This window comes from Podarcis bocagei (assembly GCF_964188305.1).
Source record: "Podarcis bocagei genome assembly, chromosome: 9".
Classification (NCBI taxonomy): Eukaryota; Metazoa; Chordata; class Lepidosauria; order Squamata; family Lacertidae; genus Podarcis; species Podarcis bocagei.
This window is the reverse complement of record NC_138134.1, coordinates 32,440,629-32,458,073: the sequence shown is the minus strand read 5'-3', so window position 1 is coordinate 32,458,073 and position 17,445 is coordinate 32,440,629. Positions and strand designations below refer to the sequence as shown.

At 39.1% G+C, this 17,445-nt stretch overlaps 1 protein-coding gene across 2 annotated transcripts; it reads right to left on the bottom strand.

Moving 5' to 3' along the window:
* Positions 1-446: 446 nt before the first annotated feature.
* FBXO8 (F-box protein 8) lies at positions 447-17,153 on the bottom strand. Of its 2 annotated transcripts, none has more exons than XM_081209244.1 (7): positions 16,906-17,153; positions 9,772-10,108; positions 7,876-8,002; positions 5,891-6,009; positions 3,469-3,665; positions 1,397-2,676; positions 447-1,336 (listed from the first exon to the last, which is right to left on the bottom strand). In XM_081209244.1, exons 2-6 carry the CDS (start codon positions 10,098-10,100, stop codon positions 2,489-2,491), a joined length of 960 nt encoding a protein of 319 aa, XP_081065370.1. In that variant the 5' UTR covers positions 10,101-10,108; positions 16,906-17,153; the 3' UTR covers positions 447-1,336; positions 1,397-2,488. The 2 variants fall into 2 exon arrangements, with proteins under 2 accessions (XP_081065370.1, XP_081065371.1); XM_081209245.1 differs by lacking the exon at positions 16,906-17,153 and adding an exon at positions 13,394-13,531.
* Between the last annotated feature and the right edge of the window lie 292 nt (positions 17,154-17,445).

Below are 17,445 nucleotides of genomic sequence, written 5' to 3'. Positions count from 1 at the left end.
TTTCTAAAAGCAGTAAAAAAAAAAAAGCTGGTAATCAACTCTAAGCTTATTGAGTGATATATTTATTTAAAATAACCATAAAAGTGGGCAACATATTCCTCAATCTGCATTTCATGTCTTCATTTGCAATTCACTAGGAAGCATGCCTGCCTCCCCCCCCCATTTTTCTTTTTAAAGAAATCTGTAGTGTAATTTGGAGTTTCTTCTAAATGGTGTAGCTATGCACTTATATTGGCTGAAAAGTAATACCAGTTTGTCAAGCTAAGAAACTACAAATGAGTAGTTCACATAAATCATGAATCCTAGTAATTGGGAAAAATCAATTATAATGAATTAAATAGCATTATCAAGCACTGTCAACACCACATTACTTCAAGTGGTGTTTTAAATCTTTTCAAAACAGACACACACAGCCTTTGTCAGTCGAGGACCTTTTAGTCAGTAGATTCTTCTTCAAATTTGTCCTTTATTTGAAGCTTTGAGAAATGTTTTAACTTATTGCATGTTTAAAGATATATTAAATGTATCCTCCCAAATGTAGGATGGGTTTAACTTGCTTTGCAAAAGATACAGAGTAGCCCTGAAAACAAGGAATAGCAGCTGTACAAGATTTTTTTTGCATCTAAAATAAAACTGAATGAAACTGATATACTGAACATCTACAAAACATGGAACTGAAATTTACACATTGAACACATTTCTTTGCTTTTGGATGTCTGAGTTTTCTATGGAAATTTTGAGGCCCTAGGTAAGTTTTTATATTGGGACTCAAACTTTTCCTGTGGCTAATGTTTGTCTACATTATAGCATGAGTTATATTCCATATCAAAGCTGGCTTTAGTTATGCCTGTATTAAGGGATGGAGAGGGTTTAACTACTATCCCTACGAGATTTTTATAAAAACCTTATCCTCCCTCACCCCAAAAAGAAAATAGCCTATTTCCACACACTGGGATTGGTCAAAGGGAAAAAAGCAGGTTCAGTTATTTGTGCAGAAATGAAAGGAACCCAAGCTGCTTAATTTCCATAGCTTTTAAATATATTCTTTAACATTTCATTATCATAATCAGGACCCCGAGTTTTCATACTGTGAAACTCCATGAGCATATATAGTTCTTGGGTGGGCTATTCTACGGAAAAATGGACACTAGCTATAACTGAGGGGGAAATGGACGTTTATGATTATTGTGTTTCACCTGTGCCAGCTCAAGTAATGCTTGTGCTGCTGTTGGTGAACAATACCACTCAGATAATTCTCACAACCTATTCACAGGCACTGTAGTAGGTAGCAGCAGAAAGTAACTGAGAAAGGAGAATTTTCCATATGCAAGGCACACTTGGGATACTCCATATGGCCACGTCAGAGGTCAGAGTTGCCATGAGTTCCAAGAAAGACAAACATGGAGTCCATGCAGGAGAGAGATTTAATTGTTAACATTGCATAAGTGGAACTTCACACATACAGTGCGGTTTTCTCATTTCTCCCACCTCAAGAATTCCTGAGCATCATCGATCTTTCTGAATAGTTGGGTCAGGGACTTGAACAGGAGGAATTGGTGGAAATTGGGTAAGAGGGACCGTATGCAAACAGAAATGCCTTAGGCTTGTGCAAAGGATCCCAGCCACTAATTCTAGGTCAAATTCACCAAGAATGTCTCTTGCTTAAGTGGAAATGAAATGAATCAGCTGTAATGCAACTGTTCTCGCATAACCTCCATGATTTTCAGTGTTAATTTTTTTATTATTACTATTTCTGGGCAGCCGCTATGAAGGCACCCAACCCTGAGGAGCCATAGCTACAAAAAATGTCCCATGTTTTAAGGCACTAAACACTGAAGCACAAAGACAGCCAGATACTACCCAATTCTGCTAGGCTGGTGGCTGTAAGTGGCAGTTTAGAATCTAAAATTCTTTGTGTCTTTAAATTAGCTTTTGAAGAGTGTGCACACCAAATGTTATTAAACAAAGGCAACAGCAAAATGAACCAGAGCAGTCTCACAAAGTAAAGAAATAAATACGAAAAGACATAGTCTAGTCTAGAGAGAGACAGGAAATTTTTTAGTTAAAATATTTTACAATAAAATAATTATGGTTATAAATCTCTTTAAATATGTACACATTACATGGTATTTAAAAAAACAAAAGACCTGGTTAAAGTGTTCAAGCAAATCTACTGCATAAGTCCACCATCTTGTCAGTTTAAAATCATAATGTCAGTTTAACATTCAGAAATTGTAACATGTCAAACTAATGGTAATTTTTGTGCAAACTGTAAGCAAAATTTTTAAAAAATCCAAAATTCTTCAGTTCTCATTGTAAGTTGCTAAAAAAATGTTGTTCTTGTACATTTTTGATTGCAGACGGAGGTTAGAATGACCAGCACTAATATAACCCCCATATCTACCAAGAAAACAAACAAAACCCAAATCTCATTGGAGATCCAATTCCTTTTAAACTATAAATTCTAAGTCCTAGCAACTTGTGCTTTTTAGGCAGCCACATGGCCTATAAGGTAGATATTGTCATAAAGGTGCCCAACGAAATCTTCACTAATGTTCTGAGCAGCGCGGCGTGTATTTCGGATAAATTCTCTCTTTGACATTTTATTTTTCACATGAGGACTAGTAAGATCAATGGAAAGCAGAATCAAAGAGTAGCATAGTACATAGACAGCATCTAAGGGGAAAGGGAAGAAAAAGTCATGACTTTGAATAGATAACATTTTAAGAAAACACAACAACTTTTTATAACAGTGATTTTTTAAACAAATATTTTTTAGGGCATGGCCCTGCCAATGTTTTTCTTGGGGTTTGTTTTTTTAAAACAGTCAACATAATTAAATTTTATGAAATAAAATAAATAAATCTACTCTAAGCATGACTGTCTGGATCAACTAAGAGTACTTAAAATGTTTTTTATTATCATAAGTGTTTTTAAAGGGCTGGGTGGGAAAAAAAGAGGGCTTTGTCTGGTGGGTTGGTGTTTTTTTTGCTACAGGTATCTTCCTGGAGAAGGTGTTCTATAACTGGGCTTCCAATTCCAAAATAGTCCTATCTCTTGCTCTAACAAGCTTCACCTATGATGCATCAATATTCTTGAGTTAAAGAAGAAACAATCACAGGTAAAGGAATGGAGCACAGAGAATATGACTATACCTGGAATGCTGTACACAATGCTTACTAGAGGTGTCCATCTAACCTGAGCAATCCACTGTGTAGTTACTGGTGCTCAAATCACACTAAAACCAATCTGAACTTAAAAGGAACATAAGCCTGTGTTGGGTTACAGTAAATATATTTACTGGGAAATAAACTCCATTAACGCATTACTAAGCCATAAGGATATGCAGATTCAGAGCTCTTAAATCATGCAAGACCTAAAAAGAAACATTTGCATATTTGTCAGGTCTTGATTAATACTACAAAACAACATTCCACACCATCTAAACTGCAGGCCATTTCTTCTTACCTGGGCTAAGGCCAAGTTCTCTCATCAAATCAGGGTTACAAGCACAAAATCTGTGTGAGAACTTTGTAATAAGAGTCTCAAGATATTCGCCACGCTCCTCAGGGGCATGAATGTGCTTGAAAAACTCTCTTAGTGCATTTGGCAAGAACTGATTTCTGAAGTTGTGTAGCGTCACAAGGTCATCTAAAACATCTCGCCTAATTAAAAAAAAGGAAAAAGAAAAGACAAGTGACAATTATGCAAAACACAGTTTTAAAACTTATCAGTGAAACCTATGCAAGTCTACTCAGATGCAAGCCCCAGTGAATTCAATGGAACCTACCCCAGGTGTGTATAGAACTGTAACCATAAGGACTTTGTGGGGAGGGTTACTTTTCCTTTCTAAATCCTTCATTTCATCAAGACAATAAAGGAAGATCTACAAACCGGAACAAACAGTATACAGTTCAACTTAACATATATTCAGCACGATAGGTGTGATTTGTACTATAAAGAACACCAAAGTATTATGATCCTGTCCATTGGTATAGCAGGTTAAAGGGTGTTGCAATATCTATAGTTATTTAATTTCTGTGGATATAGAATGGCAAAAATATATTGCATTGCAAGTCTGTATGTATCAACAACATACTGTAAAAAAACCCCAGACATCATAATTTATCAAGATATGCAAATAATGGAAAACAAAACCTCCCTCTGCTAGAGAAAGATATGGCAATAAGACTAACACAGTTCTTTTAAAATATTGAAACAATGCACTGTAATGCAATCAGATATGCCACAGAAACATCTGATGATGGTCATATATCATATATGCATGTAGTACAGTAGTCTGTATGACTGGTTCATTGATAGCTACTAGAGCTGGAAAAATAAGTAACAGTTCTGAGGCTGCTGTTTTCAATTACAAGATGGCTCTTTGAGAGGATCATACATATGTGTTCAGCTCTTAATGCGCCCAACCTTAAGAATCTGCATCGCATTGTCCATGAGACTGTATATCCTGGACACTTCCTCAAACTTTTCAGGTTCCAACAGCTCTCAGTAAGTGCCAATCAAGATTACATGAACATTCAAAATATTTCCAATACAATTTACAACCTAATCCTACATAGGCAATTTCCAAGGAGCTTACTTCCCAGATACATATATACAGAACTGAAACCTTAATATTTCAAACACCTGAGCCATCAACTGACAAATAAACAAAGCCAATTACAGATAATATTAAACAATAATACATTTCATATGAACACATTTACAACGGAGAATGTCAGATAAAAGGAAGAGAACACATGATGGAAGAGGTATACAGGAAGCAGGTCACAACAGGCACCTCTGCTATACATTAGTTACAGCCTCCAATTACAGTCCAGGTTTTTACCAAAATGAGTTGTCTCTATAACTCTAAAATTCATTTCATCCTCAGATCACTGATATCCTTTCTGACATTTGTCTATGGGTTTTTGTATATGGAACATTTTTGGGGTTTTTCTGTTGTACACTTTGCTTTTTCTCTTTCTAAGGGCCTATTTACATGTTCCATTTTCCTGCTCCTACATCTGCTTGGCTCTTTTTAGGCTTTCATTGCTTTACCCTTTGCTTCAGTTCAAAAGAAAACTCCCTGGATAGATCAACAGTGTTGTGGTACCTTAACAGGAATAGATTTATCATGGACTGGATAAAAGTGAGGGGCTCTCACTTTTTCTCCCAAGATACGTTATAAACGGAATCACAACTTTGACTGTTGTTGTTGTTGTTGATAATAATAATAATAATAATAATCAGCAGCAGCGGAGACCACAATTCCAGACATACAGTACACAGTGAGCCAATAAAAACCAAAGTTAGCAGTCAAGAAAATAGGTCTGGAATTCCTTCTACAAACTAGATAGCTGTCCCAGGGCAACAACCCAGAGATAGTCTTGAGCATGTAAACAAATAATTATTCCTAGGAAATCCTCAATACCATATATGGATAGTATATTTTTAAAATAATATCAAGAACATCTGAATTTTCTCAAGCACTATAGTGCTTACTAGTTTGAACCTAACATGGCTAAAGAAATGATTCTATAACTGGGGCAAGTGGGTGACAGATGCAACCTGAATAAGATTTTAACTGAGGGATTACTTTCCTTTCCAGAATTTGAAGTGTTTGATGAAGAGCAGAGGAGCATCATTCCAATTAATGCTAGATTTCTATTACAAGAAACTTGCTATCAACACGTTTTTACACTACTGGGTAAATTTAATTGGTAAAGTGCCAAAAAAAGAATAAAAAAAGATCCTCAGCTTTGCCGTCACTAAATTGATGTATTTTATTATTAACTAATGCCCCATTCTTCCAGAGTTTCAAATGAAAATACAACTCTACTAAATAAAAGGGAATACAATGCTTCCCAGTTTATAATAAAGTTACCTTTCATCAAGATAGATTCTCAGTTTCTTCCAATTTAGTGTTCTCGTACAGAAGATAAACTTAGCTATTTCCTTTGGTGAATCATCCAGTATTCCATTGGACATGAAGTAGTTGACTCCCTGGGACAAAGAGATGTTTTATATATGCAATATTAGGTTTTTGTGCTCAACAGGGGAATTTGGAATGGAACCAATCCTAATAACGATGAAGAAATTCTATCTTCAGAACTACATTTCAATATATGCCATCCAATTCATATGCAAATAAAACATGCATTAGTGTAGTTATGAATGAGATTTTATATGTAGTAAAGCAGCAGGAAACATACTTCCTTCAACATGAACCTTCTCTCTTTTTTGATTGTGTGTGTCATATTAGGTTGAAATTTAAGACTGCTGTGGAACTGTACTTCATTTCCTAACTGGGTATCATGCTGAAAATTTAGTCAGCCTTTATTATTTAGCATTCATTTTACTTTAAAAGAGTCATTTTCATGTCCTGCTGTGTACAAGATCACATTCAAATGAATGCATGGTTTTGAACTTATAAGATGTTAAAATGCAGGCATGTTTAGCTTGCACATGTCTTGAAACCATGTAACATATTCTAAATGTTAAAAAATATATTTCAGGAAACTCACAGACCAGCATGTGCCGTAAAATATGTTATTTGTCTAGTTCTTATAATCAAATTACAGAAATATTGATTACATTTTCTAGACTATTCTTGCTCTAAACCAGGCATAGGCAAACTCAGCCCTCCAGATGTTTTGGGAGTACAACTCCCATCATTCCTAGCTAACAGGACCAGTGGTCAGGGATGATGGGAGTTGTAGTCCCAAAACATCTGGAGGGCCGAGTTTGCCTATGCCTGCAGTCTAAACAATATCCAAATGAGAAAGAGAAGAGGAAAACTGCTCACACACGTTTAATGAAAATTATAAAATATATGATGAAACAACACTTGCACAAGGCACTTCTGGTATCCTCCCACTGGAAACTGCACCTACTCCCAACAGCAGCTTGTGCTCCTTCATCAGTGTTTGTCCTTGCTAAAAGCAGCAAGGAAGCCATAACTAGTTTGCTACTGACAAGAACAGATTAGCTGATGGTCCTATAGTGCAAGTCTGAGGAACCTTTTGGGCCCAGCAGGCCAGATCTTTATCACCCCCAAGCCCATAGGCCAGCTTTGACAAGTGGATGGGAAACCCTCATTTGTCAATCACCTGATGTCATAATGAGGACTGACAGGTGGGTAGTCCACCCACCTAAGTTGGCTCAAGGGGGTGATTACCTAACATTTCTTTATTTCAACAAAATAGCTTTACAAGACAGAAAAAGCAAACAGAAAATTAGAAAATGAACATGATCAAAAAATTAAGGGCTCTAAACACACACAGGATGCATAAATGTAACACACAGTATTTAATTTATTTGGAGTATTTCTAACCCACCTGCTAACCAAAGCTCTCAGTTATCAAACCCGCTACTTTAGATTTAAGGTTTGTTTCAGCATTACAAAGTGATCAGAGACAACTCCGTCCTTTGTTAAAGTAAAACAATCATTATGAGTCAAACTTTCTTTGTTTCTTAATTCCATAACAAAGCTGAAGTTCCAATTAATGAACAGCTTTAGTACACTGGATTGTGTTAGCGTTTTGTGCCACAACTGCATGTTTATTTTCTCATTTTTTCTACAAATGAGACATTTATTCACAAACCTGAAGTCAAAGGCAAAGTAAAAATAACGTACTTTCTGTTAAACCTTAATCCTAAAACATTTGCTTTAAGCAAGTACAAATGGATTTCAATAAAATGTACATCCAAAAAGTATGCTTCTAATTAATGATGATTATTATTATTCAATTGTACATCTAGTGGGCACTTCTATGCTCCACTAACGTTAGATCTGCCCAGCAGTTTAGAAACCAACAAGAGCACCAGAACTATCACCAACACTTAGTATTGTCATCAACATCAACTCACCTCTTCTGGATTGGCATTAAAGGTGAGGCTGCCTTCATCCAACTGCATATACAATTTTCTAAATGAAAATCCCAGAGGCGGACGTTTATTGTATATGGAACAGTGACCCCAAGTGGATTTGCACAATCTACAAAAATGGAGGAAGCATGTTCAATATGGAAATAGGTTATGCTCTAATTCATTTTCAGGTCCAAGATTTCAGGATTCTAAGAGCCCACCAGATATTACAGTAGTACTTGAAAAGTACCACTTAATGTTTCAGTTATATAACTTAGTACACAGACTTTAATAGGAGTTTTCTAAATAGTCTAAAACATACTTTTCATTATGTTTTATGAACATGAGTGAACCAATTAAATACCTAGGATTTGCACAACTACCGAAAAACTGACTTATTTTTTTGTACTGCATCATTGCCAACGCAAGTAGTATCCGTATAAAAATCTTCCAAACACATACATGTCTAAATTTCCACACAGAAATAGTTATACAGATAACTGTAAGTACATGTAAGCCTCTGTAGCGTGAGGGGCTTAATGAATGGTGCTATCCAGTACTTGCCTTTTCATCGTAAAAGTCTCATTAATTAATATTTCAGAGACTAACCGGGTAAGTAAATGTAAACATCAGTTGACCCAAGCTTGAATCTTAAAAAAATAATAAACCTACCAGGCATTAGGAGAGAGAAGCTTTACTTTCAGATAATTTATCAATTCACAGAGAAGGAATGTCATCCAGTGTGTGGTTGTTCTGCTTCATGCAGGATTACAACCCAGTACTGCCTATCCTTTAGACAGTATATAATAAGAAAAGAACATCTAACTATATCTGGAACTTGGTGCTTTAGGGTGCAATTGAACTATTAAATTTATTTTATGAAAAAAATAAATCTCATGAAAAAATTCAAGACGTATTTCCAATCGCATGGGTCAACACATTCCTTTTACCCTTCCAAGGGCTTGCTCTGTACAAAATCTTATTAATGCACACCCACATGTTGGGAAGTGGCACACACAAAACTCATTTTCTCCACTCTCCATTTTTTGTGACCAGTTAGTAAGGTGTAGCCAGGCAAGCAGTTGTTTTGAGCATTATGAAGAGAAGGCTAGCTTTCTGCTTCCAGAAACATTACTGACTGGTGCCATTACACAAAAACAGGCCCTTTCCATTTAAGACAACCTTGTAGCCCAAAGTGCTGATCTCGAAAATATTTGCACTATCAAATTCAGCAAGCCATATGTAGACCAGGGTAGGAACTGAATTTTCATGAGCAATTGAATACTTGTGATAGCTATGCTGAAGAATAGTTCAAGAAGCAGCCACAATGAGTTCAGTGTTATGTTTCATGCTCTCACCAAACATGTAGTTTCACTTTAGAGTCTTTAGACCAGGCATAGGCAAACTTGGCCCTCCAGATGTTTTGAGACTACAATTCCCATCATCCCTGACCACTGGTCGTGTTAGCTAGGAATTATGGGAGTTGTAGTCCCAAAACATCTGGAGGGCTGAGTTTGCCTATGCCTGCTTTAGACCTTCATGTACCTAGTTTTTTAATAGAGCCGTTACAGTTTCCACAAGGGTAAGAAGCACGTGCAAGAACGCTAACCATTTCTGAAATGCCTCTGCATGACCTGAGAGCACACTCTTTTTCTGAAGTACCATCACCTTCGAAAACTTAAGTTAATTGCTCCTGAAGTTCTATCACCCTGTACTCTCCTTATCGGCTTTAAGTTGCAATTTGGAGACTCAAAAAGCCTAGTTAATTAGCTACAATTACAATTACACAGTAGTTTTTCATTTTTGATGTTTTGTTTAAAGAAGCAAGTGGTTTGGACAAGAAATCCTGGATCTAAATTGACTGTTGTAACCTGTGCTCATGACCTCTCATTAACTTACCCTTGCCAAAGAAGCTCATCATTAGCAAGATCCTGCCAAACACATGAAGCCAGACAGAGGTCTGTTGCATTCAGGTATGACAAAATGGTAAAGCTAAGTTCAGGAGGCAACATTTCCAGGTTGATGAACCCTTCTTGTTCTTTTGACTTCCGAGTTTTCAACAGATGGTAAATGTCAATGCCTCCCTGTGCATGTTTCCGATGGTTTGCGTTTGAAACGTTATTAGCAGCTATCCTTCTACCATGCTCTCTGGACAGATAGCTTTGTCCCGCGTATCCCTGGTGTTGCAGCTGCTGGTTCCTGGCCACTCTCCACAGCCCCTGACCCATCTGCAAGCCTGCAGGTTGTAAAGGGGGGAGGAACACAAGGATACACCCAGATTAGTTCATTAACCAACAGAAGCAACAGTTTCATCGTCATATTTGTAAGAACAAGCAAATAAAGTCTATGGTTCTACATGCAATTATGCTTAAACATTGCACAGCATTAAAGTGATTTTCACCCAAAGGATTACAAAATGAATGAAAGGCATGACAAACATAACCCATAACAGCATTCTCCAACCTGGTGCCCTCTAGATGTTTTGGACTACAACTTTCATTCATCCGAACTACTAGCTTTTAAAAAATCAAACTGGTATATTTACTTTGACACTTCAGAAAACCATTAAAATGTCATTGCAAACAACCACCACCAACAGAAGTCTTATAACTGTACTAGAAAGCATTCAGGTAAGCCTGCAGACACCAGGAACACTTTCACTGTGGTTTTGCAGGAAATATCTCTTTTCCAAGTATCTTATGAGACTGTGGTGTTTAAAAACTTTTTGTCCCTAGTATATAAATATAACAACTAGATTTTATTTTAGTTTATTGTGTTAAAACAAAGCACACATGCTTTTAAGCAGCTTATCAGGTGTTTGAGAAAACTGGAAAGGCATGACTGAAGCTATTCGATGGAAGACTTTATACTCCAAGAGCTATTTTTTCTGCTCAGGCTTCATGAAGTCCACTTTATTATGACTATCTATATCTCCAAATTTATACTCTTTGCCACTTCCTTTTATGGGCGAGATGAAAAATGCAACATTTTGGGGAAGTAGGTCAGGTAGAGCAGCACCTCTTAAAAGCTGCAAGAGACAGCTCATTGAAAGATCAGCCCTTTCCCTATGTATGTGTGTGAAAGGAATTTCTACTTTGGGAAGGGGGGGGGGCTGAATTCTAGCAATTGTTCTCCACAATTATTTGCCAAATAATTTTTTACAAGTTCCAGCTTTGAAGGCAACTTCAGGACAGCTGTTTAGGACTTGGAAATTCTTTCACTTCTCTCTAGCATTAAGGGAGCAATGACATTGCCTAGATAAACAAACTGCACTGGGAAAGGAGTCATGGCAATACATGTGAGGCTGCATTGTGTATACAGATGGAATACTCAAATCCTGTTTATTTCAATAGAATATAACAGCAGCTTAGAGTTGTGCAAAGGACTGTATCCTAAATATGTCCAACATATGTTTTAGACTGCAATTAAAAACATCCTCCCTGAAGTCTAGTTCAGTCACCTTGTAAATTAGGCACCTACATTACGTTTTTCAGTATTAGCTTGTATTTACTAAAAAGCTGAAGGAAAGCTGTATAAGCTCATAGTTTCTCATCATAAAACCTGCTAATTTTAGTGGGGCTTGTGCAGGCAGAACAGGCTTTCCAAGGTCAATCCCCAAACTCAAGAGTAGTTATCCGTTCTTGACTTGAACATAGGCGCATGAACAGAATAAAAACAACTTTTAGAGAAAGAATGCATGTTATGACAATATAGAACTTGTCAAATCACTTAATGTAGAACAATTATATGAACTTTATTTACATGTTTTAAAAGAGATCAACAAAGAAAAGGTAAGAATCCCAACAACTTATCACAGGAGTAATCAGAAGATGGTTCACAAGCTACAAATCTGGACCAACCCCCCCACCAAACAATTCAGTAACAGTAGTGTAGGCTGCTGAGTGAGGAGATTATGAAGGCTTGATAAGGCTGACAGCCTTATCTTGCCCATCCATGATCATACATACAAATGAGCAAAGCCAGATTAAAACAACAACAACCATGAGTCTTGCACAATTCTTAGAAGGTCAACAAATCAAAGGTCTCCTGAATTAGGCCATAAATGCGAACTCACGATGGAAGAAACATAGCCCAGAATCTCAACACTGCTCTAGTAATTTGCATAAACATGTCCAATCTGCAGCAGCAAAGACATTTAAAGGTACACAGTTCCTAAATCAATTGGGCTTTATAGATGAAATGTTCATTGCAGCTCATTGCTAACAGCAGAGCACAGTATACATCATTTAACCATAAATATAAAAATTCAAAATTAGGCAAAACTTAATACAGGGAGGGCTTCCAGGGATAAGGAACCGGGGGTGGGGGTCCCATCTCCTATGCAACGTCATTACATCCAAAACAGTTTTCTATCACTTCAGTACAGTGCACAGCACGTGACTGGCATTAAATAAGAATTGAATGGTATTGAAGAATTAAACTATTTCAGCTGATGGTAGTATTAATTACTATTAATCATGCTTTTTACAACTGATAACTCAAATAAGCATTTCAACTTATTTTTGTAACACGGTGTTCTGATCTGCAGCAGATCACAAGCTGTGGACTGTAGTCTAGGAACAACACTACACTTGTAATGACTATGAGCGGAACAAAAGCTTCCGCTTTTCAGAACAAATAATTATGCCAGTTGTTTTGCATTCCAACAATCAGTAGTGTTCAGTACAATTTTATAACATGCTTCTCATCTTTGAAGAATACAGTAAAAATTCATTAACCTGTTCTTAGATGGACAATAAAAACATAGGCAATAAGAAGCAAAAACATACAAAACTTAAATACCACATACACTTCCCCTATTAATACAAGCCTGCTTAAATAAAGATGTTGCATTGCTTTGGTGAAGTGTTTAGAGGCTAGGCCTTGGTGAAATCCAAACTGTAAAGCAGCTATCCAAACTGAAAATAGCCTATATTGCCATATATACTGTTTGCAAGGGCAACTAATAGTATAAGACTGCAAACCGTGCATACTTATCTAGGAGACACACTCAGTGGAAATGCATTAGAATCAGATTAAAAATTAACTGAAAATTAATATTTCATACACAACATGGGAGCATTTCACAAGAGAGGCTCTAATAAAACTATATTTGTAACTACTGAAACCTGTCAACAATATTTATAAAAAATAGGTTGTGCTCTCCTTTATACGAAGTACTAACTGAACAGGCTGAAGAGATAAACCAGATTGACATATATAACTACTAGCCAACCAATGACTTCTGTGAAACCAAGAGCTTAAGGCTCTCTGTGGCTTTTCCAAGGATTTATCTCTGCTTTTTTCCTACAAAGCAATTATTTTTAGCAATAATCCTGAGATGGACATTCCAGAAGCTGACTACTGGAACATCTAGGATAAAACCTCATATCCTGTAATGAACAATGCCCATTGGAAGAAACATATAGCAAACAAGAGCATGACGTAAATAACGAAAAGCACATGCTTTTGTGCAATTTGTCTTTCAGCACTCCCCCCCCATTAATAAAGCCAGTATCACCTTTCCCCTTCAGCTGCCAGGGTGGGCAGCCAATGGGCTATAGAATGCCATAGCCTTCCCCTCCATGGCTGGAGAGAGTCAGAGAAGGATGTTTTCTACTGCCAGAGGCTTCTTCACCACCACACCGTTCCTATCAGTGGGGGGATGAAAAGGGGAAATATGAGGGTGGAGGCTTGGATCCATAAGATCTAAAGTCCTTCCCACAACCCCCAAACTGGCCACAAAACTATGCCAACCCTTGAACTACCATAGTTATTTCCTTTTCCCAAACAGGCAATTGCAGCAAAAGAAAAGAAAACCCTTGATCATGGCAGAATTTCTTTTAATTGCCCTGCCCCACCAACTTTCACCCTAGCCAGCAGGGCATAAGAAGCAGCAGTTCCTCTACCATGGACTCTCTGCCCCACCTCATCTCCACATGATTCCTCTGCCCATCTCTAATAACAACATTATGGATTATTCTGAAGTTTGCATAGGGAAAGCAGGAACACCTTTCAGACACAACCTGTACACAGTAGGTAACTTCAGCAGAGGACATTTCAAAATTTGCTTCACCAGCACTGCAATCCTATGTATGTCTGCTCAGAAGTAATCCCCACTGAGCACATTAAGAGTTTACTCCTAGGTTAGCACTGAAAAGCTACAGAGAGCCTTAAGCTCTTTGTTTCACAGCAGTCACTGGTTGGCTAGTAGTTATATATGTCAATCTGTTTTATCTCTTCAGGCTGAAATGCAAGAATACATACCACAATAAATTCAGCTTTGCTAAGGAAGATTCTAATCCTTATCTATAACATACATTTTTATGCTGCTACTCTATTTCTATGCATTAAAAGATATCTACTGTATTTGTAACATCTTAATGGTGTTTCTGATTCAGATTTTATTGATGCTTAGCTAATTTTCTAAAATGCTTAATTTTGGTATCTCACCCTGAGTAAATCTGAGAAGCAGCTAAATAAATGCTAAAACTAATTGAACAATATCCGACCAAAGCCTAAATGACATTTCTCAAAGTACAAACATGAACAGGTGCCTAATCACCACACTTCAAACTGATGACAGCTACCACAGAAGGTGAAATCCACAAAGCATAAACAATGAACACCCTAATTTTATGCAAAACTATGCATATTAAGCAGGCTGCAGGTCTAAATTACAACAAAGCACATATAGTGCCACATTCTATCCACTGTCAAATTCTGTGGGAGCTGAAAAGGAGACTGTCTTAAGTTCTGTCAAGTGCAACTCATTAGCTGCCAGCTTGCACTGATGGAACTGCACAGCTCCAGCACCACACATACACAGGAGACATTGACCGGACATCAGTTCAACTGCACCGCAGATGTCACAGACGTGAGCAGAGAAAGTGATGAAAGAACAGGACTGAAAGTCACTCCCCCTTCCATGGACAAATGTGACTACAGTGGTGCCCCGCAAGACGAACGCCTCGCGAGACGAAAAACTCGCAAAACGAAAGGTTTTTTCGTTTTCGAGTTGCCTCGCAAGACAAATTTCCCTATGGGCTTGCTTCGCAAAACGAAGCTTGCCCCGCAAGCTCCGGGGACAGCGGGAAGCGCAGCGCGTCTTCCCCGCTGTCCCCGGACCTGGGGCTGCGGGGAGAAGATTGCTTCTCCCCGCCGCACCTTGCTTCAAAAGAGGGTACAGAGCGGTGCTTCCCCTCTGTCCCCGGATGGTCTCCATAGGAACGCATTGATTGATTTCCAATGCATTCCTATGGGAAACCGTGCTTCGCAAGACGAAAAACTCGCAAGAAGAAAAAACTTGCGGAACGAATTAATTTCGTCTTGTGAGGCACCACTGTATCTGATGCAAGATTAATGCTGCATACAGAAAGTATGGATGTTAGAATATTATAACTGATCCACGCCCAAACAGGGCAGGTAGTTCACATTCTCCACACCAAACAAGTGCCGGTGACATGCCATGCTCACCCTCCACAAACGTGTAAGGAGAGAAAACCAACATTCAAGTGAAGTTTGTAATGTAGGGTTCAATCTATAAAATCCAGAAGTGACAACAGAATCATTGCCTTTGCAATGAAACAAAGCCTTGCTTCAAGACATTGGTATCTCTGACCATTCTGACTGGCAAAATAGCAATCCAGGATCTCATCTTCAACACCTAAAAAGTTAAATGCAGCAATGCCAGGACTTAAATTGAGGACTTTAGTCACACAAAACATGTGCTGCACCACTGAGTTGCATCCTCTCTAAACCTTCACCATAACAGGGCTCCATAGCAGAACCTATTGCTGTATAAGGCAAAGGTCAAGATGGTGCTGTCCATACCATACTCAGAAGTTGGCTCAACTGGCAGTTAAACCATACTTCAACATTGGCAACAGGCAAAGTTTAGGGGGTGCATGAAAGCCTTTGTGACACCAGCAGTGGTGATCTCTGACAGGGAAGTGTCAAAGGGCTGAGAACGACTAGACAGGCACACCACCACACCAATAATGGTATCTGCTGCCTCAAGCAATTGTCTCACCCAGCCCAAGCACAGGGTCAGTCCTAAAGCCAAAGAGGTAGAGGCAAAGAAAAGTGGCATGTCATAGGCCTGACCAACAATTCAATGTACTGGTGATTTGGAGACCTAGATTTAAAGCAGAAATGGCAAACATCTCTCCAATTAGGATTTTGCTTGTTTTGGCATGCACAAGCTTGTATGGAGAGAAACACCAGTCAGATCATCTATAAACTTCCCTTTACTGATAATTTCAAGGTGAACTGCAAAAATTTAAAATGAGTATAACTGCAGGAAGGGAGACAGCTTTCAACCTTCCCTTTTTTTGCAGGAAATTCCCTTATTCCAGTGCCGTTTCCCACTGCTATCCTGGATTGTTAGATATCCCATAGACTGTCCCGGGGACAGGTGAGACTGCTGATCCCTTATTTTCAAATCTGAAAGTTGACAGCTATGCTAGAGGCACATATCCAATGGCAAAATTGCATTAATGTCTATTGAGAAACTGCTACTGAAACCAGCAAGACTTATTCCAACCTAAGTATGCAATAGGACTTTAGCCCAAGTTAACTTAACCAGAAGTTACCTGTTATGCAATCACTTTTCTCGGTTCCTAAATACCCAAATTATTAAACAGGTTTGGTGGCATATATATATAATTAATTTCCTCCATGCACATGCACCGGAAGGGCTGCCGGCTGGGGGGTGGGGAGAGATTACACCACATTTGAACTACTCCCAGGGCGATTTCAGGCGTGTGACACTCTGATGTGAAGAGCCAGAGCTTGTGCAAGGAAGGGATGCGTGGAGGAACTTAACCCTATGAAGGATAAAGGCAGCTGGGGCAACTTCCCAGCCATGAAAACCCGCTCAAAGAGAGATGCTGCCCAAGCGCATCCCAACCCGGGGGTGGATGAGAGACGGCAAAGTCCGCTCCCCACTCCCCGATTAGCCTCCCGCCGAGGCCGACAACTGGCCGGAGCGCCACTCCGCTCCCCGGGTGTCGCGCTCAAGGCTCCCCTTACCTGTGCTAGCTCCAGTCCCAACCGCCGCCGCGACGAGCCGTGTTCAAATCGGGTGCGCGAGCCTCATAAGCAGCGGGGGGGAGGGACCGTCGTCAGGCGGCCTCGTGCAGCCGGCGGAGGAAACGGGCTTCCGGGTCCCTACGCAAAAACATGAGTCGTCACCTCTTCCACACACACCCCAGAGCGTCTAAACGCTTGTTGTTGTTGCTGCTGCTGCTGCTGCAGCTGCCGCCACCGCATATGTTGTTACCGGAAGTGACGTCGGCCCCTCCCGGACCAGAGAGACCGACGCGGGGTTCGCAGCGGTAGATTCGGTTCCACGGGGGTCGGAAATAAAACATACATTATTATTATTTATTTATTTATTGCGAAAGATTGACGCTTTTCCTCCCCCTTGCAGGACACAGAGCTGTCTGAGAAGAAATTCTAGGGGCCGGCCAATAGGGCTAGCAGCCTCAGAGGGAGGAAGGTGTGAGGAATCTGCCGGAGCGGAGCGAAAGTCTGCCTCGAGTTCCCGCGGGAGCGCTCAAACTGCCGCCA

Bases quoted from the DNA above. Each gene is read 5' to 3' on its own strand.
- FBXO8 (XM_081209244.1), bottom strand. From the start codon at position 10,100: ATGGGTCAGGGGCTGTGGAGAGTGGCCAGGAACCAGCAGCTGCAACAC. The intron at 3,666-5,890 runs GTAACTTTATTA...TTTTTTAATTAG, and splicing joins AGAATCTATCTTGATGAAAG to GCGAGATGTTTTAGATGACC. The intron at 2,677-3,468 runs GTAAGAAGAAAT...CTTTCCCCTTAG, and splicing joins AGAACTTGGCCTTAGCCCAG to ATGCTGTCTATGTACTATGC.